This window comes from Myxocyprinus asiaticus, chromosome 28, assembly GCF_019703515.2.
Source record: "Myxocyprinus asiaticus isolate MX2 ecotype Aquarium Trade chromosome 28, UBuf_Myxa_2, whole genome shotgun sequence".
In the NCBI taxonomy this organism is placed as follows: Eukaryota; Metazoa; Chordata; class Actinopteri; order Cypriniformes; family Catostomidae; genus Myxocyprinus; species Myxocyprinus asiaticus.
The window spans coordinates 7,452,501-7,475,528 of record NC_059371.1 but is presented as its reverse complement, the minus strand read 5'-3'; the positions used below and the strand labels follow the sequence as shown (position 1 = coordinate 7,475,528).

At 36.6% G+C, this 23,028-nt stretch overlaps 1 protein-coding gene across 5 annotated transcripts in view; it reads left to right on the top strand.

The window, feature by feature from the left end:
* hdac7a (histone deacetylase 7a) overlaps nt 1-23,028 on the top strand; it is a 116,958-nt gene that overhangs the window by 46,706 nt on the left and 47,224 nt on the right. For 4 of the 5 annotated variants that reach the window (XM_051659765.1, XM_051659770.1, XM_051659767.1 and 1 more), the window contains 2 exons: nt 19,676-19,854; nt 20,003-20,090. In XM_051659765.1, the coding sequence (XP_051515725.1) occupies nt 19,676-19,854; nt 20,003-20,090 (267 nt within the window). The remainder of the gene's footprint in view (nt 1-19,675; nt 19,855-20,002; nt 20,091-23,028) is intronic. The other variant, XM_051659766.1, reaches the window with a different exon arrangement.

Genomic DNA, 23,028 nt, shown 5'->3' with positions numbered 1-23,028 from the left:
ACAGTAGTGATAATTAGATTTTTTTCATGTTACAGTAATAAGAATGAAATTTTTCATGTTACAGTAATGAGAATGAGGTTTTTTCATATTACAGTAATGAGAATGAGATTATTTTATGTTACAGTAATGAGAATGAGATTTGTTTTATGTTACAGTAATGAGAATGCAATTTTTCAAGTTATAGTAATGAGAATTAGATTTGTTTGCATTACAATAATGAGAATGAGATTTGTTCATGTTACAGTAATGAGAATAAGATTTGTTCATGTTACAGTAATGAGAATGAGATTTGTTCATGTTACAGTAATGAGAATGAGATTTTTTCACACTACAGTAATGAGAATGAGATTTTTTTTCACACTATAGTAATGAGAATAGAATTTTTTTTTTCATGGTACAGTAATGAGAATTAAATTTTTCAAGTTATAGTAATGAGAATTCGATTTTTTTACATTACAATAATGAGAATGAGATTTGTTCATGTTACAGTAATGGGAATAAGATTTTTTCACGTTACAGTAGTGAGAATGAGATTTTTTTCATGTTACAGTAATAAGAATGACATTTTTCACATTACAGTAATGAGTACAGAAAACAGTGATATTTTATTTGCACTGTAGCAATGAGAATTAGATTTTTTTCATGTTACAGTAATGACAAAGATTTTTTTTGCACTACAGTAATAAAAATGAGTTTTTTTCACATTACAGTAGGTTAATGCCTATTGGAAGGTGGGGGGATTAATCATAATGAAATGAATGTAACAATGCAAATAATCTTTAAAATTTAGGTTTCACTTTTTTATATACAAAATATAATTTCATATGTTTAAATATTGTGGTAAAATATGTCTCGGACATTTCTTGACACTTTTCATGAGATTCACCCTGTTATGTTGCTGCAACATTTTAGGTTGTAGTACAAGATTATAGTTTGCTGTAGCCATCATCACTGTGCTGCTTAGAGGAACCTATTTTTTTTTTTTTTTTTAATAAAAGTAGCTATGCTAGCACATGTGTGAGTGTTTCGCCATTGAAACACAAACTGTTGTCTTCTACCTCAATAGAAACTAGCAGTTATAAAAATAGCTGCATACAAGAAGTCACGAACAGGAAACGAAGACTAAGTCTGCAAACAGGAAGTGTCTTTCGCTCTCTTGTCTCTCTCCTGTTGTACATTCTGTGCTCATAACTAACATCTCTCTCTCCCAGCTCGCTCTCACTGTTGCACTTTTACATGGCTTCCATGTACACAGAAGGGTCTCTATGATAACTGGAAATACTAACTCACACATTTATGGGATGGCCTCAAACGCCTGTGGCTCAGAACCAACATGATGTTAAAGGGATAGTTCACCCAAAAATGAAAATTCCGTCATCATTTACTCACCAAAATGAGGGTAGAATGATGACAGAATTTTCATCTTTGGCTGAACTATTTCTTTAAAATGTGAGAAGAAAGAGCAAGAATGAAAGAGACAGAAAGACACAGGGGTAAAACATGAAACAGGATGTTGTTGCTGACCAAAAGCGACCACATGGCAGCAACACTTTTGACTAATTATAGTTCAGAGAAAGAGAGAGAAAGAGCAAAACAGAGAGAGAGAGAGAAGTGTTGCTTAAAAGTGCAAACACTACTTCATCCTCCGGCTATTTATATAAAATAGCAGATTGTTTTTGAGGAATCCATGACTAGAGCTGTAATCACCAGCGTTTCCTCAGTCGAACAGGAAACCAAACAATCCAGGCCCTATCGCCAGCATACACAGAGAAGTCTCTGTGTGTGTGTGTGTGGCTAATTAAAATGGCTGAAGTCTGTTGTTGATTAAACCTCCCCTTGTTCGGTGTGTTGGCCTCTGGGGCCCCCGACACTTATTTGCAGCACTTGCAGTGTGGGTAGCAGGGCTCCAGACTGCAACTAAAATTGTCGCAGATGTGACCAAAAATAATTGATTGCGACAGTAATTTAAAATCTAGTCCCCACTGGTGACAGTTGGATTGTGTGCGTTCATATGCGGGTTCATCAGATATCATCTTGTGAGTTATTGAATATGTTTTTAGAACAACCAGTGTGTGTTGCGACGCTTTTCACCCTTTCTGTTTTCTGATGAGCTTGCTGCACTGCACGCAACAAGAAACTCAGTGCGAGAGAGTCATGAACAAATGACTCTTTTGAACCGGATCTTTTTCATGAATCACCCGAAAAGAACTGAGGGTTTGAAGTCAGGAGCTCAGGTTAGCAGTTTGCATCAGATTCACTTTCTCAGCGAATCAGCCATCAGTGTATTCACAACTGGGAGTGCAGACATTTCAAAATAAGAGTCCCATGTAAATTTCAGGCTTCTTTAAATTATTAAATTAAAAGTCCTGTATTTTCTTCTGGTAATTATTGATTCTGTTTGGAGTAGCACAATAAACTGCATCTAGGATTTCATTCAGTTTGCATTCTTGTAGTCTTCCTTTTCTTTGGCTTTCTATCATGTTTCTGAACAGCAATCTAAATCAAGCAATTCTGTGATTTGGCTACTAAAAACAGTTTAGTTTCAGTTTAGGAGCCAATGTCTCCTAAGTAATTTTTTAGTCTGGAGCCCTGGGTAGTTATTACACAGGCAAACCAAAAACTCACACAGCAAAATAGAAATGTAATTGTCAGACAGACTACCAGTCTTAAACGTTCCTGAAAAAGTAAAAAATACTGCCAATTTTAAAATGAAGGCTTAGTATTCCAAAGGTTTTTCAATTCTCAGGCAACATAATCACATGTGCAATCGACACTGCTTCCGAATGTTCATGTACCCTGACATTGACCCCATTCTGTCAGGTTACTGACCAGCGCTATCCACCATCAGAAATGTTTGCATCAATTAAAATGTATTTATCTTCTCATTTGGCGCTACTAATAGCGTGTTGCATGAGCAACCTCACAGACAGGGGTTCTGGTCCCGTGGAAACCAGGAAGTAATTGTGTTCACATAATCAATGGTGAGCCTCATCCTGAGGTTGCATTATCCCTCTTAAATTACATTTTACTCCACCGACGGTTAGGTTTAGGGTTGGGGTATTGGCTAGGGCATATAGTTAATTAAACAAGCATTCATCCTCACTGTATTACATCATTTATAACTAAATGAGCATTTCAGCTGAAGAACTTTCGACCTACCGTTGCCAAATTCACAGTGAATCTCTGTCTCAGGTGTCACAGTGTCTCAGGTGAAATCTATAAAGAAATGTCCTGGTCGTATTTCAACACAAAATCAAATAGAGAGAGAAATATATATATATATATATGGTGAATTTATGGTGAATTTAATGTAAAGAAACTAAGATTAATTAATGCTTTGGCTATTTGAAATATATCATTTTTTCAACAGTTATTTTTTATTGCTGTACATTACAGCAACGAGAATACAATTTTTTTTTTCCATTATAGTCATTGTTGCAAAATAAACCCCCTCAGTCTGACTGTACATTCTCCTTTACTTATTATTTTTTTATAATGGAGTTAAATATTGCCTAGTTTTCGTGAGATTCACTCTATTATGTCCAGCAATGTTTTTTTTTGTGTGTTTTTTTTTACAAGGAAATACCTACCTCCCAACATTGCAAAGCTTTGTCGATTTTAACTGTAGCATTGTAGTTTTTTCACTCCATGTTGCTTGCTTGCTCTCAGTGTAATTTGTCTACTGTCCCCACCAAGGTGGGGTTTTTATCGCTATCCAAAGATCAGACTTATAGTACTTAAAGCATGAGTGATTGTAGGAATATTAATTTCTTATATTAGTTAAATGTTGATTGTTAATCGCTATTGTTCCAGCTGAGTGTGGCAGATATTTGTGTGGAGGTGTTTTGAAGCTCGTGTTTCTGTTAAATTTTGCAGTGGTGGTGTTCAGGGGGTGCAGTCCAGAGAACATGAGCAGTTTTGGAAACTTGGGTCAGGACAGTGTGGGAAGATGATACTCAATATGTATTATACATCAGCCTGTGTTCCACAATAATTCACTTCAACCTCTCTCTCTCTCTCTCTCTCTCTCTCTCTCACACACACACACACACACACACACACACACGCACATACACACACGTACAATGATATACACATACACATACTAACACAAGAGCAGGCTGATCTCACAGTAAAACCGGAAACAGTAGTTTGACTTTTCTTTTGCTAAAATCAGTCTGTGCTTCTGAAATTCGAAACACTGCCCCAGTGGCCAAAGTGGTAACTGTTGTTGGGCGTATGGGCACATGTGAGCTCCATTTTCCGGGTGTAATCTCCACAGAGGGGCGCCAAAAGCAAGTTATGAAGCAAGTTGTTTTCAGCCGACAGGCTGTAAAGCAGTGAAGAGGAATGCATATTTATTAACTGTAACCCCCAACCCAAACGTAAACCTAACCATCAGTGGAGTAAAAACATAATGTTAGAGGGAAAAATGCAACCTCCAAATCACACTCGTTACAGATTATGCAAATGCGATTACATCCTGGTTTCACTGTGGGATCCAAACCTGGGTCTCCTACATTGCAGATGCAATGCACCTCCAGTCGCACCACAGCGGAAGGTAAACATCCAGGAGTCGATGCAAAAATGTCTGATAGGAGATGCCATTTGTCGGTGAATCGGCATAATGTGTTCGATCGTAGGGTAACAGAAGTATTGGAAACAACATGTCGACTTTCTGTTTGATCATGTTGCACAAGCACTCAAGTTTAAAGATGTATGGTATGGTAATGTGATACTGTCAAATATAGATGGACACAATCAAACACACACATTAATGGTTAATCTATATGAGGACATACCAAAGACTTGTATTATTTTTATAAAAAGATTATTTTAATTACTAATGATTAACCCTAATTCTACCCCTAAAAGAAAGTTTTGTACCCAAAATAGCTAAGTATGTACACACACAGAGACATAAGCAATTATGCTTACAGATGTAGTGCAACAAATTCAAACACACACACACACACACACACACACACACACACACACACATACACACATACACTTAGCGTGTTCTCACACAGCTATAAAAACCAACTCTGTGCCAAACTCTTACACATTCAATAAACTATCTCCCCTAATCTGATGTTTTAACACCTTAAAGCCACTTCACTAGAAAACAGGTTTACGAACATACCAGAGCATTTACATAATGTTATGACCCCTCATCTTAAAGCATGCAAAGTATGTCAACCTACATGTGCACACACTTGCATACTGTGTGTACATACAAACTCTGCCTCACTGAGCTTGGGCAGACACTTTGTGCCAAAGTGACTATTATGTTACTGCCACAGTCTCTCATGCTATGTTTCTATCTCTGTGTTGGACCTGTTTTGTATTTCCCAGTCAGCAGTGGCTATGGTGGTTAAAACAGAGACATGAGTGAAGTATTTCACCTCAGTACTGGTTGAACTTTAGAAGTTCAGTGGTAAATTGATTGGTTGAAGTTCACGGCCTGAAAAAGTGTCTACCCAAGTAAGCGAACATAAACACTTTTAGCTATTCAAGCTTGATTTAAAGGGATGTTGCATTAAGAAATGTGCTGCCTGATCTCATGAAACATTTTGTGACCGTGGCAACATTTTTGGAAAACAAAATTACATGCTTCATTACACGTTTGGCTGCAGTTTCACAGTGTAATGTCCAGTGAGGGGCGCCAAAAGTGAGTGAAATGGTGTCGTAATCAGATAAGGTTTTTAAGGTGAATATTAGATGGAGGTTTTAATGAATTAAATGTACCTCCCTAACCTAAAACTTTAACCTAAACCTAACTAATAGCCTACTAAAAGCAAATGAGAGGTGAACAAAACAGACATCCTTACCCTAAACCAACACCTAAACCTAACCGATAGTGTCCTAAAAGGAAATTCAACATGAAAAGCACATTTTCTGAAGTAACCACATCATTTCATGTCACTCTCATCTCACATGTCAGTTTGCACACTTGACTGAACGTCAAACCATGGTCTTCAAAGTCCAAAGTCCTGCACTCTATCAGTTGAGCTATCGCAGAAGCTAATCACATTAGAATACAGTAAGTGTGTAAATGTTGATGGTTCTGTAAAATAAGCGTTAAAATGTATTGTTCTTCAAATGATGTGTTTCGATATCATAACATAACAGTAAAAGTGTTTCGATATCATAACATAGCAGTGTGTGAGTAATAGAGCGATAAAGAAGTGTCATAAAAGTCATTATCAGCAGTTGTACTCTTGATTTTTGCGAAACTGAATAAAACACATAGTTGTTGTAGCGCCTCTAGTGTTCATTTCACCAGTGAACTGCTGCGAAAGATAGAACACAGCAAGTAAAAAATTTTTTGTTTTGTTTTTTTATCATAGTAATGTTTATTCTATGAGATTAGGTTGTGTGTGAGAATGCCGTTCATGATTAGGGATGGGAATTGTAAGGATTTCAACATTTCCAGTTCCGAATCCTTCAGGGTTCCATTAATGATTCATACTTTTCAGGAAGACTGTAACAGGGCTCTTAAAATGGGCAAGGAGGAGGCGGGAACTGGCAGAACAGTCAACATAACTTTAGGTTTGGTCCGATTAAAACGAACTCTGGTGCGATTGCTCTGTTAGTGCGGTTCATTTGAAGATGTGTGAACGCTACCATCCGAACCTTGGTGCGCACCAAACAAGCAGACCGAGACCCCCTGAATAGTGGTCTCGGTCCGCTTCCAAACGAACTCTGGTGCGGTTCGACTGATATATGAACGAAGCATGGACCAAAGACGACTAAACGGACCAATAACAGGATGTGATGTCACAAGATGCGACCCTAAAAATCACATAATTTGATAACATAGAAAGAGCGATAAGAGCGGTGTGCGCAAAACAAAATGAGCAGAGGGCAAACATGGAGCAATGAGGAGGTAAAGTTCCTAATTAACATTTGGTCCGACAAGCATATTTCCAGTATACTGGAAAAACGCACCAAAATGCTCAAGTGTTCAAAATGTTTAGTGATAAGTTAAGGGAAAGTGGGTCCAACAAGCACATATAGCCCAGCAGCCAGCATTGTTTTGGACCTTATCCTTATGCCTTTTGTTTTGTATCTTTAGGTTCAGTGTTAAAAAAGCCAGTGTGAACGCTACGCGAACCAGGACTAAATGTATCATTATCTTTTTTGGTCCGGACCAAGACAACCAAGAGAACCAAACTACAAGTGTGAACACACCTTAAATGACATTAATCAACTGAAACATAACATAAAACACACATACACGCACACACACACACACAGCGGACTCTCTCTTGAACTGGCGGCTCCGGCTCGTCTTTATCCCCCTGCCAGCTGATTAGAACAATTCACGACCCAGCCACGCCCTCCTCCTCTTCACAAAGACATATTTGGAAATAAGAAATGCTATTTTTATTGCATATACTGCCCTCAGGAGTCTGTTGCCAAACGATGAGATTTTTTCAGATTTCAACAGATACAACAAATCAGAGATAAATGTGTCGCAACACAATTTATAACACAATGCAAGTATATGTCGTACTCTCAGCGTTGCCACAATGGGTGCTATAGCAATCCACAGTAACGCAAGAACGCACATTTGCCTAAACCTGATGTGCCCTATTGACGTTTGATATCTGAAAACAATTTATTGTGTTGTAGAGAGAGATTCAATCTTTTCAGAGGCTGGATTCCCAACACGCATGTCGATTTCCATAATGATGAACATTTTAAGTGCATCTGTCTACGTGTTACTATAAACAGAAGCTCTACCCTACGTTACACAAAATGTATTTTCAAATTAAAGGATATTAGATGTGTAACGTGTTTATATGTGTTTACAATATGACTTTGTGTGTACAAATCCAATACTGCATTACATTAAATAACCAATGGTGTAGTCAAACACAACAAGTACTCTACAAAGTAAACAACTGAAACAAAGACCTGCTCTACCAATTCCTACATTTATTAATTGTATATAAACTTTCATTGAGGCCTTTGGAGTAAGAACAAAAAACTAAATGTTTAATGGAATAGTTCACCAATAACAATTCTGTCTTGTTTCAAACCTCAACACAAAAGGTGAATTTTTGAAGAATATCCAGGCTTCTCTTTTCCATGTAATTAAGTGAAGGGGAATGGGTTTGTCAAACTTCAAAATGATAAAAAAGGATGCTAGGCTATTCCTTTAATGCCTTAGACAAATTTTAGTACTGCTAGAAGTGAAAAGAAATCAACTTTTTATTTGAGATATTCAATATTTTTTATACTGAACACTCTGCCAAATAAACACACACACAAAAACTGCAAAAAAGAGGTATGAGTGTTTGCCTCTCAGATGGGAGGTTTAGAGATTCTTACTCCAGTGGCGACTGAACGGGGCCTCTTGTGTTACTTTCTCAGGAGTGTCGGGTTTTCAAATCTGCTCCCCACTCCCATACCCCCCAGCTCTATCTGAACCTCCAAACACACACACACACACACACATTGAGAAAAAGCTTTCATCTCCAGGATCTGTGGAGACAGAGATGCTCTAACAGAGGTCACTGCTGTCACATTAGAATCCACACAGGAATTATCATTTTTCAGGCAGCCAGTTTATTAAATGAACATTCCAGGTTAAATACTTCAGCTCACATCTGTGGCCTGCTGTCGATTACCAAAGAATATAATGTTGTTACTCCGTTTGTAAAAATGAATTTAAAAAAGTACAGTAATATATTTACTGCGAAAGCTGTATCAAATAATCAGCCTGATCTCATGAACATTACGTGAATGTGGCAACATTTTTGCAAAAGTGGAATTATATGCTTCATTACACGTTTGGCTGCAGTTTCCGTTTGCTATCTCTGTGTTGGACCTGTTTTGTATTTCCCAGTCAGCAGTGGCTATGGTGGTTAAAACAGAGACATGAGTGAAGTATTTCACCTCAGTACTGGTTGAACTTTAGAAGTTCAGTGGTAAATTGATTGGTTGAAGTTCACGGCCTGAAAAAGTGTCTACCCAAGTAAGCGAACATAAACACTTTTAGCTATTCAAGCTTGATTTAAAGGGATGTTGCATTAAGAAATGTGCTGCCTGATCTCATGAAACATTTTGTGACCGTGGCAACATTTTTGGAAAACAAAATTACATGCTTCATTACACGTTTGGCTGCAGTTTCACAGTGTAATGTCCAGTGAGGGGCGCCAAAAGTGAGTGAAATGGTGTCGTAATCAGATAAGGTTTTTAAGGTGAATATTAGATGGAGGTTTTAATGAATTAAATGTACCTCCCTAACCTAAAACTTTAACCTAAACCTAACTAATAGTCTACTAAAAGCAAATGAGAGGTGAACAAAACAGACATTCTTACCCTTAACCAACACTTAAACCTAACTGACAGTGTCCAAAAATCAAATGAGAGGTGAACAAAATAGACATCCTTACCCTTAATCAAAAAAGTGTCAATTTGCACCAAAGTCCAAAACTCTATCAGTTGAGCTACCGCACAAGCTAATCACATTAGAATAAGTGTGTAAATGTCGGTGAGTCTTTAATAAAAGCATTAAAATATATGGTTTTTCAAATGATGCATTATAGTAAAAGTGTTTCAGTATTATAACATAGCAATGTGTGAGGAATAGAGTGAAAAATAATCATAATCTGCACAATGTCCAACAAAGCACTCGTGATTTGTGTGAAAGTGAATAAAACGCACAGTTGTTGTAGTGCCTCTAGTGTTATTTTCACCATAAAACTGCAGTGAAACATAGAACGTGGCACGTAAATGTTAGTTTGCTAAAATTTTGTTATAGTAACATTCGTTCTTTGAGACTAGGTTGAAAGAATTGTTTCTAACAAATAATTAATTAATTGCAAAGGGCAAGTCATAAACATTAACTCCAAGTTTACATTTAACTCTCTCATACAACAGCTTGATATCATTGAAATGCCGCATTGAAAACTGAAATAATACTATTTAATGCAGAATTCACATATCCTTGGCAGTGTTGCAACTCGGTTATCATAGAAAGCTGCACATTTCTTCTTTTAAACCCAAAAGAATGCTGGCCCCATGGACTTCCACTGTAAGTGCATTACTGAAAACATGTTTTGAATGAATCAATGAGTCTTAATTAATGAATGATTTTTTATTAATAAATGAATGGACTAAATAATGTCATGTTGACTGTAGGCAGGCCCACACGTAATCTACGCCCTTAGAACTCCACCGAAATTTCCAGAGATTAATTCTGAATAATTGGAACAACTGTCATTAAAAAAATTCTACACAACCTCATCCTCAATCCGGGTGGTGCAGGACAAGTCTCAGTTGCCTCCACTTCTGAGACAGTCAGTCCACACATCTTATCATGTGGCTCGTTGTGCATGACACCGCAGAGACTCACAGTATATGGAGGCTCATGCTACTCTCTGCGATCCACGAACAACTCACCACGAGGAGGTTACCCCATGTGACTCTACCTTCCCTAGCAACTGGGCCAATTTGGTTGCTTAGGAGACATGGCTGGAGTCACTCAGCACACCCTGGATTTGAACTCGCAACTCCAGGGGTGGTAGTCAGAGTCAATACTCGCTGAGCTACCCAGGCCCCCCACATTTTACCTCATTTAACACTTTTAAATCCATTCCACTGAATTCTGCAAATTTTCCCCCTAAAACAGCATGGAAAATCCACAAATAATCTGCCGATTTAATCTGAGCCTGGCTGTAGGTCATCAAAGAGCAGTTAAGAGAGGCCACTCAAGAGTTTAATATCCACTGCCCTCTCATTCAACCATGTGTGTGTGTATTACTAGTCACTCAACACACTGCTAGAGACTGATGATAGCGTACATGGCAGTCAGGGCTTGTTTTCAATCTCTTTGGAGTGTACACACACACGCACGCATACACACGCAGTGGTAGAGGTTATCTACAGGTTTCAGACACACACCACAACATTTAATCCTTTCATGTACAGAGTCAACACAAATATTTACACACACAAACTGTTGCCACGGATGAAGTATCCATCAGCTACACTACATCGTGTATGTCAGCCACATGAAACACATTTTTATATAAAGCTAATTATAATTACTGTAGACTAACCCTAACTATTCGACAGCCTGAACTTACCATTTAATAACAACTTTTATACATTTTATAATGATACATTTATAAAATTCAGTATTTACTGAATTTATAAAATGATTTTCCAGTTGAGGCCATTCCCAAATGGTTTGGTAAGATTAAGCTAACTTCAGCAGACAAATGTATCCCCAAACTAACTCACACACAAACAGGAGAGTTGCCATTATAGAGGTTATCTAAACTGTTAGCCCTCTATTGCACAGAAATACAGGGTAAGAAACCTATTTTCTTTGTACTTTGCGAGCACAATAAAATTGCTAATAATGAAGATTTGACTTTGAATTAAGCAACAAAAGGCTTTTCTTTGTCAAAATACATCTTGGAGGTCGTTTTAGTATCTTTTTCTGGCACGATGCAGTGTGTGGTGGTTTTTGCTCTGAAGAACTGACCTTTGAAAAGACATTGTCATTGATTTTCCAACCATCAAAAAAGAAAAAAAAAAGTGTTAGTGACTAAACCTTCAATTTATAACATTTACAGTTTTAAAGAAATAAGAACCTGTCTCTTATTCATTTCTTTCCATTGTCGCACAATATTGCATCCAAGCAACATACCTAAAATTATGATATCAAATTATTATTTTTCAACTTTTGTTTTTGATTGTAATGATGAGCTCCATTTTATTGCAGAAAAGTAAATCAAGCATTTTTTAAACAATTATTTCATAATGTGTCTTACAGCTGCTCCTACGCTGCCATCATCAAACCTCTGTGTATGTCAACTCTGCGACACACACACACACACACACACACACACACACACACATCAAACGATTACCACTTTCACTTTTACAAACTATATCAACTGCCATATCAAATCAAACCCTTCAAGAATCTGACTTATTCAAAATTAAAAAGAAAATCCCTCTCTTCTTGGGCTATTCTCTGCCCTGAGGAAGTTTGTCACACATTTGAACCCTCTTCTACTGTCAGATGAGCTTAACAAACAAAAGTGGGCATTGAAATGATCAGAGCTAAAAAAGAAACATCAATCCCTCCCACTCTGGCATAGCTAATTACACAGCCTAACATCAACATCTCACCCCAGAAAAGCAGATGTCACTTGTTCCACACTTCCTGTTTTGCTTGCTGGCACTATTTTCAGATCAGTACACACAAAACACACAAACTGGCTCTTTTTCTGGGCTTCCAGATTTACATCGCCTCATATTGTTTTCCATTTCTCATGTTGCTGTGATTCAGGCGGCATCGCTGGCCAACAGGAATGTATGTGTGTTGTTACAGTATGTAGTACATAACTGGGCTTAGCACAGCTGGTGTATTGAGACAGACTAATTTATCAAGATCAAGTGGTCTAGGCGAACCAGTACTGACCAACGTGTCAACCCCCCCCCCCACCTTTACCAAAATCAGCCTAATACTAGGTGTACTTATTACACAGCTCTCTAGAATAATTTATTGTAATTGATCAGTTGCTGTATTCTGTGATCAAATATTTTCCTCTAATGTCCGCTAAACAGTACAATCGACTGTTGTCCCAGGCAATCGATTTCCTACATAGTTTAATGTCTCTCGTAGCAATCTGCAAGCTCTTTCTTAATGTGCTAAGCAGTGTAGCAACTTGGCATATTAATATAGAAGTCAACTGATGTGGGTTCAAAGATGTGTGATTATCGGCATTTTACAACGGATTAGAATGCAGCCTGACCAATCAGAATTTAGAGTCAGAATTTGTGATTATACTCTGAGGCCACGTCCACACTAATACATTTTCATTTGATGTCAGAATTACAGCACTTACGAAAAAATAAATAAAATGGCAGAGGCCTCAACAATTAAAGGTAGCTACTGTATGTACATCTACACATTCATTGCCATAGCAATGAATAATTTCTAAGGCCACGTCCACACTAATGTGTTTTTGTTTGAAAACGCATAGATTTTGGTACACTTATGCACTAGAATGCCGCAATCCTCCACCAAAAATCGAGCGCTTTGAAATCACTCTCCATTACTGCATACTTTGGAAAACGATGAAAAAACTGAAAACTGATGTTTTAAATGTACACAGATTCATGTGGACATTGCCTGACTTATGTTGCACTCAAGTCATGTCGTAATTGCTGCGATTATGAGTTTTCAACTTTTGCGTCTTTGTTGAACTCGTAACTACGGATTTTCTTAATTATGGAACCTCCAAATTATATGAAAGCTTTGACTTTTCCCACTTGACATCATGTAAAACGAACCAAAAATGGCAGAGACCTCAACAATTAAAGTTAGGTACATCTACACATGGATCCATTTGGCCTTATGAGCGTTACCATGAATAATTCAATGGCAGTTTTGAAAATGCTCTCCATTACTGCATACTTCAGAAAAAGGTGACATTAGAAAACTACAAACTAGAGGTTTTAAACTTAAACAGATGTGTGTGCTTTTAAAGACCAATAAAGGCAAAAGAGTAAAAGAGACACAGAAAGACAAGCAAACAAGACTTTGATTATGTAATTCATGTGTGACTGTGTGATTAAGTGTTCTTCCTTTGGATAGTTCACACGTAGCGGCACCTGTAAGCGTTATTTTTGATCCATTGAAGTTCTGAAGTTAGTCAGCATCTGACTATAACAACACACCCACTCACACACTCTCTCTCACACACACACACACACACACACACACACGGCTTGACTCAAAGCCAGAGTGTGTTGAGAGAAGCTCTTTAAACTGGTTGTGCTGGTCAGACAGGTCGGGGTGTGAGAGAGCTGCAAGTGGGAGTGTGTTATACACAGGAACTTTATTTTTTTTTTTTTATCAGACTGATAATAATGATGGAAATAATGTCTCATAGTCAGCAGTGTCATATCACACTTAGTTATTATCCTCAAATAACATTTTATTTAGCACTATTTAGATATTATTTATTCAGCATTTTGGCACGTAACTCACTCCATACCATTGGTGCTTCGCAAATCGTGTAGCTTGTTAAGGAGAGGTGTGACATTAGTCTTTATTGTATGATTTTCATCTGATGGACAGTAAAACAGGTGAAAAATCCCACAGACTTACACTGAAGGAATTATATTGATGTTCATTAGTTAATTAGCTACAAAGTATACATTAGAAGAAGGCTTCTTGCTTTACCTACAATGCTGCAAGGAAACATTGAAGAACCTTTATTTTTTTAAGTATCACAACTCATCCTTCCTTCTTGTCATGGTGAGATATTACAAACCAACTAAAACCTATTTCTGACTTGCCTCCATTTCATCCCTAATGCATAATGAACAGGTGACTGAAGGAAGTAATTAACTGCAGTCAAATAATGTGCAAGAGTGAACATCATTCAAGGGAAAGTTGTGTTGTTAACTTTAAATAGTTCCCTCCAAATACAGTTATTAAAATATTCCACAAAGTTTCATATTTATGGTATGTGTGTGTAAATCTTTTACTTAGGCTTAGAAGAGACTGTAGTAAGGAACTGACGAAGGTGAGTAAGCAACTACCTTGCAACACCCTAACATTGAAGTTGCGAAGTTTGAAATATGGCCATATTTCAGGTCATAGTGGAATTTCACAGTCCTGTTCTAATAGCTAGATCAGCTTATCACCCTAAAATGCATACCTCGGATCTTTAGTGACCCAGGACCTCATTTCACCCCCATTACCTTATGCCCCCACCTCTTTAGTATTCCTCAATTTTTCTCCTATGAATAGTCTAACAATAAAAAAATGCCAAAATTGGCATAACAGTGAGGCACTGTGAGGCCCGGAATATTCCTTTTAGTTTACTATCACATGATATCTATTCGTTTGTTTATCACAAGACAAATGAGTCCTATATTAATACAAAAGACTACGATATCATGTTGATTTTCTGTTCAACGATAGTGAATCATCGGGATCCCATATATGTGTACACATATTATGCATGCTGTTTGTTACGCAAGGTGGCACTGTTGTTTCAGTGATTGACTAGATTGACATTTGACATTGCTATTGGATGAAGAAGCAACGTGGAAGTAAACTATAGTAAGTGTATAGATAGCCAAGACATGGCTATTGACATTTGGGTGTACTACTGGATTTCTGTAAGTTGTACATCTATTAGACTTAACATGTGCCTGAGAAAATATAAATCGTTTTGTTTGCGAAAGGTCTTACATTTCCATCGACTCATGGTTCATAGTTTCCTTAGAAGCAGATTCATACTTACACATAGTTTCTTATAGACATCCAGTCTCGGAAGGAAGATGTCCCCTTCACACATACACAAACACACACACACACACACATGCACATTTCTTCATTTATTCAGTCATTTACTCGTTCCTTCATCTCATACTGTTTTATGTACACTAATTCATCAAGTGAGTCACTCGTACCGCAACTCTGAGTATATAAGTACATCCATTCAAAAGTAACATTGCATTCTGATATTATATTTGTATTCTGATTGTATTTTTTCTCTAGAAGGCCTAAATTGCAAATATGTATATATATATATATATATATATATATATATATATATATATATATATATATATACACACACACACAAGGAGTTGATTTTCAGATACATTTGAACTTCAAATCAAAGTTTGTATTGTTTTGATTCATTTCATAGCAGTTGGTTTTGTTCATGGCTTACAGTACATCTCTTTTATGGAGGATTTTAAGAAATCCCTAAGAAAGAATTGAATGGGAAAAATATCTCCGGAACCAAGATGACTTAAAAAGTGTGCGGGCACTGTTGTGCTCTATAGAGTACCCTGGAAGCATGGACGCCAGCATGCAGGTCATGCACATCCAGGGCTGCATGCATCAACCGAGCAACTGCCTGTTGAGATGAATGGAAATGATATTGTATCATTGGTACTGTCTGATTACCATATTAATATATAACAAGATGTTTTCATGGTACTTCAAGGTTCCTCAAAGAATACCATTGTACAGTCATGTTAGTGTTAAAAAACATGTTATTAGTCATGTAGCATGGTAATTGTTTTTATAAGGGGATTCACATCTGTAGAGCTCCAAATGTCAGAAAACACCATATTGCTCAATTCTATCTCATTTTCCTCTGGGAGTTTGAGTTCCTTTCCTGGAGCTGTCAACCCTCAGTTGCATAGAGGTCATTTTTACGGTACACCATGCAACATTGGAAGCTGGAAATATCCAGGCTGGAAAAATCCAGGCCGGAATATAGTGACTGTTCTGTTATCAGGAAGGGAATGCCGAGGAAAAATTTGTGGGAGTTGTGTTTCCTTTGGAGGACAGTAGAACAGTGCAGATCTTGTACGAGTCTGGGTGGGAATATGCTAGATGTTGCGAGCTCAGGAAAGCAATAACCCAAAACACGTTTGGCATCCAGGGCTGCGGTTCAAAAATGTTCCTCCTCTAAATTTCAGGATCCTAAAAGGTGGCTGAGGAGTTCCTGGACTGTGTCAGAACATGTCAGGGCATCCCTCGCCCTGTATGGGCGTACTGTAATCACACAGGGTCACTTTTAGACCTTCTACTACAGTCTATCTCAGTGATTCTCAACTGGTTTGACCCTAATATTTCATTTTATTTTATTGTTTTAATTTTCAGGGACAATACACATTAATCCAACATCCCACTGATACAAATGTGACAGATTTAGCCAAAATTGGCTAATTTCCATCTGCTGTCCCAGGCAAGTTGATGTCAAAGGACGAAAAATACACTAAAATGCATTCTATACACACACTATACATAATTTATACATTACCATAACAATCCAACCGCTGTCAGTTAATTAAGATTTGTCGGATGAACTTGCGCCTTGATTGGATAAGTTTATTATATAACGTTGTTTCAATTATGACGAGACTTGTGCAGTGTAAATGGACGTCGCCATCTTTAATAATTATTTTTGTCACTGTCACTTTGTTGTCAATCCCAAAACACTGTGTGAACTGACTTGCAAAGCCCTAGCAACAATCTTCTCACTCCTTTAGTCTTAGACTGTCACTATTACCTACAGTACCTCCTTATGTCATCTCCTTTGTCCACCGGTTTCCCTTTTATTTTCCAGTTTTCTCATGCATAACTCGCCAGCTCAGAGGTGCACATTGTTCTTCGCCGGTTGCTTTTTATAAAGTCACTCGTGAGTCATTTTCCACACTGCTGATTGGTGTGCGGTAGAAAGCCCTTTAGTCTGATGACTTTGTGTCAGTATAACGGTGACAAAGCAGCTACAGTACACAGGAATACAATAGTAAGTGTGCTTTAGGGCATCAAACGGGCATGAGTCACCATTTCTGAAGCACTTGTACAGCTGATTATGAGAGACGTGGCTATTTTTGAGAGACATCTTAAGAAATGAGTGGAAAAGAAGTGAAATGCTCAACACATGATGGCATGATTACTTAATTGACAAATTGTGACAAAATACATGCCATTTAAAAAAAATAAAATCTCATGAAAACATGTATAGGTCACATTTCAACCCAGTTTCAAACAGATAATGATTAATTACATAATATCGCATAAAGAAAATTAGGCTTTTTTAAGGAGCATTAAGATTTTTTTCATTAATAAATAAAGATAAAATAAAATAAATTGTACCCCTTAATTATCATTGTAATGTGTCCAGATGTTTTACCTTGATTGTTTTTATTTTTTATTTTTTAGGCTAATTATTTTCAGTGGTCATTGTCATTAAATTAGCATTACCATACTTTTGGCCACTTACTGCAATACCTTTTATTAAATGTATTTAATCAGCATTAATCAAAGGCTGTACAACATATACTACTATGATGTTTAAATACCTTACAATTAAAATAATATATCATTTTATTTTTTCTCATATTACAGTAATGTGATTGAGAGATTTTTTGCATTTTTTGTGTTAAGGAGACTTACTTTCTTTAGGGGAAGTATGACCCAGACTTTTTTAGTCACATTCATAAACGTGCTCGACTTTTACCTGGGCAATGTGTCAGCACTTTGTAAAGGACATCAATGTTATGCACCACCATACATACATTTACTGTATTTTATCACTGTGTGTGCTGTGAATGAGAGGGTTTGTTGTAAGGGTGAGGCAGTCCTTCCCACTGAGTCACTGGTACCATGCAAATATTCTTAAAGCAGCATGCAAAGTAATGGAAATCAGGCCATCTTAATACCCCAGTGGAATGTGCTGTAAGGGAAAAATAGGAACATGGACTTTCTCCTTCACAAACTCTCTCCCTCTTTTCTCAAACTCTTTATTCCCCCCAAACGTCCACCTGCCTTCGTCTAGCACGAGTGGAAATGTGCTGTCATTGGTTTATATAGCATTAACAAATCATGACATCTCCCTGTATGAGCTTAATATATTTAAGCATTTTTGAGTTTGTGAATCTCATAAAAGCTGTCAAGAACATGTAAGAAAGAAATAAGAAATGATGCTTTGCTTTAAAAAGAAACTGAATCATCTTTTTAGGACCATTCATTATTTTGTATGTGTGTGTGTATTGTGACATTATGTTCATTATTTAAATCGTAAATTGTTTATACATCAAAGTATTACTGCCTTTATTTTTAAGTGGAATTTTATATATACATATATATATATATATATAATGCAGTTATTTATATGTTATGTATATATTATGTATGTTATAACTAAGTTACATTATACAAATTATAGTTTCTTATTTTTTTCTTTAGATTTATAGGTGAAATATGACCTGGATTTGTTTTTATGAGATTCACACACACATTGAAAAAGTTATGTGTTGGATTTACTTAAAATATATATTTAGCATTTTTGCATCATGCTTCTTAAGTAAATTCAACTTCATTTTATGTTATTTTATGTCAGCACAACTAGAAACCCTTTGTTAGATATACACAAATGAATCAGTTCATTTAACTTTATTTACTTAAAAAAATTATGTCACATGAATAAGATTTACAACTAATAGCATGTTGTTTCAAATTAACATTATATAATTGTTTGTAATTTATTAAATTGGCTTAAAAGAAAATAATGACTGAGGTCAGTCATTAAACTTGATTCCCCAAAGAAGTGCAGATAAAACTGCACCTCAGCAATGCACATTCACATGTGCAAGGAAAGGAAAAGATGCAAGGAAAGATTACACGGATTGAACAGTATCCAACTTTACAAAAGGAAACACTAATCACCCTAATGATGACAAAACAACTAATTACAGTAAAAAACATCAATAATACTAAAAAGAGCTAAAATCTATATAAGTTTTCTTTATAATAACTAATTAAATGCCCAAAATTAGTTCCTACTGACCAAACAAACATGCTTAATTTATTCAAGCGCAAAGCTTATATTGGGCATTTCCCACAACCTCAGTTCTGTACTTGATCGTTTGAGTCAGATTCATTATTTTACTTTATGTAACTCTCTAAGTTTACCTTGTAATTGATATTTTGTGTTGTGCGCATTAATGCAGATTAATTAAAGCTACAAATGTTACAAATATGTATGTTTCTGAGTAGAAGTGATTTATTTTCATACGTAATGGTTGTTGAATTCTTACCTCATAATAGTTGTTAGTTTGGAGAGATGAATAACTTTCACTGTGTCTCTTTATACAGAATCCTCGCTGTCACCTCCCGCGGGCCCCACCCCCATGGACCTGCGTGTAGGCGAGCGTCTGGTGCGTCCGGGTTTGGACACGGCCTTCCTGTCCCCTCTCCACCCCCCTCTGCTGCTCAGTCCCTTCAATCCGCAGCACTGTTCCCAGTACAGTCATTCACAGCTGCAGCATATACAGGTACATGTGCCATACACACTTACTGTGATATCACACTGTTCCCAAAGTACCTAGGTTTCCAGCTACTTATTTTTGTGAATTTTGGGATATTGCACAAAAAAGTATCATTGTTATGATTGATTATGACTGCCTCATCTCGTCCCTGTAGCAGCTTAACATGGAGCAGCGTCTAAGAGACCAGGAGCAAGCCAAACAACAGCTACAGCAACTCAAACACAAGGACAAGAGCCAACAGAGTGAGTTCTGACCACACAACAACCCCTGAACAAATCCACTGTTCAGACACTTCTTAGCAAATAGAACAGTGATTCCCAACCAGGGGTTTACACACCCCAGCGGGTGCAGATTTCGATTCCAGAGAGTACTTTTTTGATTTGTATTTTTTTTTTAAACTATAGAACAGAGATTACGACATATTAAGGCTGTCAAAAGACTGAAATAATTCAAATGATCTTATTTATTTTTTTGTATTTACGGGCTTCTGGGTTCAATACAAGTTAAGCTCAATCAACAGTATTTGTGGCATAATGTTGATTACCACAAAAAATTGTTTTGACTCATCCCTCGGTTATTAAAAAAAAAAAAAAAAAGCGGTTGCAGTTTGGCACTTACAATGGAAGTGAATGGGGCCAGTCCATAAACATTAAAATACTCACTAAAGTATAGCCACAAGATATAAACTTTATTCATGTTAACATGTTTTTAGTGCCAAAAAATCCTTGATTTACAAGCATTACGCAGTTTACCAGATTACAGGGTTTACCGGAATCACGTTGTCATTACAACAATGTTTTAATATTGCAAATAACTTTACACAGATAATGTAAGTTAGCAATTTTATTACACTAAAATCATGTCAACATGCATAATGTATACATCTTATGGCTATACTATTCAAACAGTGAGTATTTTAACATTTATTGATTGACCCATTCACTTCTATTGTAAGTGCCTTGGTTCAGCGATTTTTGCTTTTTTAAAACAAACCATGGATGAGTCAAACAAATTGTGATAATCAACATTATGCCATAAATGCTGTCGATTGTGCTACTCTTACTGTATATTGAAAAACATAAAAAAGCATTTAACACATTAATTTTTAAGGTAAAAAAACAAAAAAATATGTGAATGTCAGTTTGTGTGTATGACACTTGTAGCGAAAAATGTGGATACGTAAATACATATAAAGACTTCAGTCATTTGTGAAGCAGTGCTCTTTACATACGGTATCTCACACTTCTCCAAGGCTTTTTCCAGTTTTGTCCCAGTTAGTCACAGTCGATCAAACCAATATTAAGGATCTACAGTATATGAAATGTTAGGATCTCAGAGCTCAAGACCCTCCATTATGGACAGCATGCCAAATACATTTACCTTAATGCGCCCCAGGACTATTTTTTAAAAGAAATTATTTTTATTTGGATTAGGGTCGGTTAGGGTTATTTTTTAGGGAGGTCCCGATACTGGTACTGGTAACAGAATTGGGTCCGATACTGTGCTCAAGTACTTTTACTCTTGCTCGTAAAAATGCTCTGATACCAAAAAGCGATACCATCTGACATACTAATGACATTGCGAAACATTCAGCGCACAAATAAAATCACATTATGTCCTAGTGTGATTATAAAATTGCAAAGGCTGTGATTTAATGAGATAAATATATAGTTTGCATGTGCTGCGCACTTCAAAGTGAATGTATGAAGCCGGCTGCTCATACAGGGAAAACCATAGATAGATATCTTTATGGAAAACACCATCATGAGCATTGCACGCTCTGTTTGTAGTAGATGACAGCGAGCAGAACTCTAATTCACTTTGTAGCTCGAGGCACATACGGACCACATATTTACTGTATTTAATTAAATGGCAGTCTTCTGCGGTTTAATAATCACACTGGCAATGCAGTCCAATCAGCCTCCAAAGGGCACTTCGAAGGGAGAACAATCATGATAGTCATGCTGTAAGATCGCTTCAAACAGAATTTCCAATAAAAATGTATTAAAGGTGAGATCCGAATAAATTTTATTTTTGAGCCACACACCTTTCAGCCCTCCAAAGCCTTCACAGTGGATGGTAAAGTGTTTGAAGGAAATATGGCATAGGGATGATCACTTCTGAATGGAACGCACCCCAAGTCATGTAGCAACCTGTTTTTCCGGAGGTGAGAAATTACCATCAAAAACACAAAGGGCCTCACTCCAAAATAAACACTTCCACCAAAATAAAATCTCAGTTTACATGGATAAAAGTATGACAGAAATATATAACTACTTTATAGTTATGCAATATTCACTGTAATACTACTACTACTACTACTACTACTACTAATAATAATAATAATAAATCAATAGTAATTATATTATATTTAAGCAATATCTCACATCTTTGATGCTCTGTTATGCTGCACTTTATTTCCCCAAATAACTCCAATGTTGTATTTTGGATTATGCTGTGATGTTCTGTATAAAAGCACTTCATTTCATTAAAATAATGCAATATTATATTGAAAATGTATTGTTCTATTTTCATTTGATTAAAGTTTTTATGAATTTATTTTCTATTCATTATGGAGCCATTATGGTGAAAAAATTGAAATAAACTGTTGATATGGAATTCATAAACAAACAAACAAACAGGTTTTGCTATCGGTATCGGCAAGTACAGAAAATAGTACTGAAAAAAGTATTGAAAAAAGTACCGGTACTCGTTCTCCAAAAAATGGTATGGTATTTTGATTAGCACGATAAAAGTCTAAAGGTTTTGAAACAAGTTTTTTACACTTGTTTCTATTGATGATGAATGAGATTCCTTGAAAATGAAACACTCATCACTCAAATGTTACTAATATGCATCTTTAGCCACAAGAACAATAATGATTTTTCATTTCAGTTTGTCACATTTCTTCAGCTAAGAAGCATCTGACACGTTCAAGTAGAATTTGTTTCCTCACTCATGAAGCTAAACAATCCGAACAATAGCAAACACTTAAAATGGGCGCCAAACAGTTAGCTAACCTCTTATGCAAATAACTGCACCCAGAAACAAAACACTGCTGATGTTACAGTACATTCAGTAATGCCCTCTTTAATAGTACACCTCTCTGAAACAGAGCCATGGCTGCCTCAGGAAATAGCACACAGAGTGAAAACAAAACTTTGTTGTTGAAAACTTATG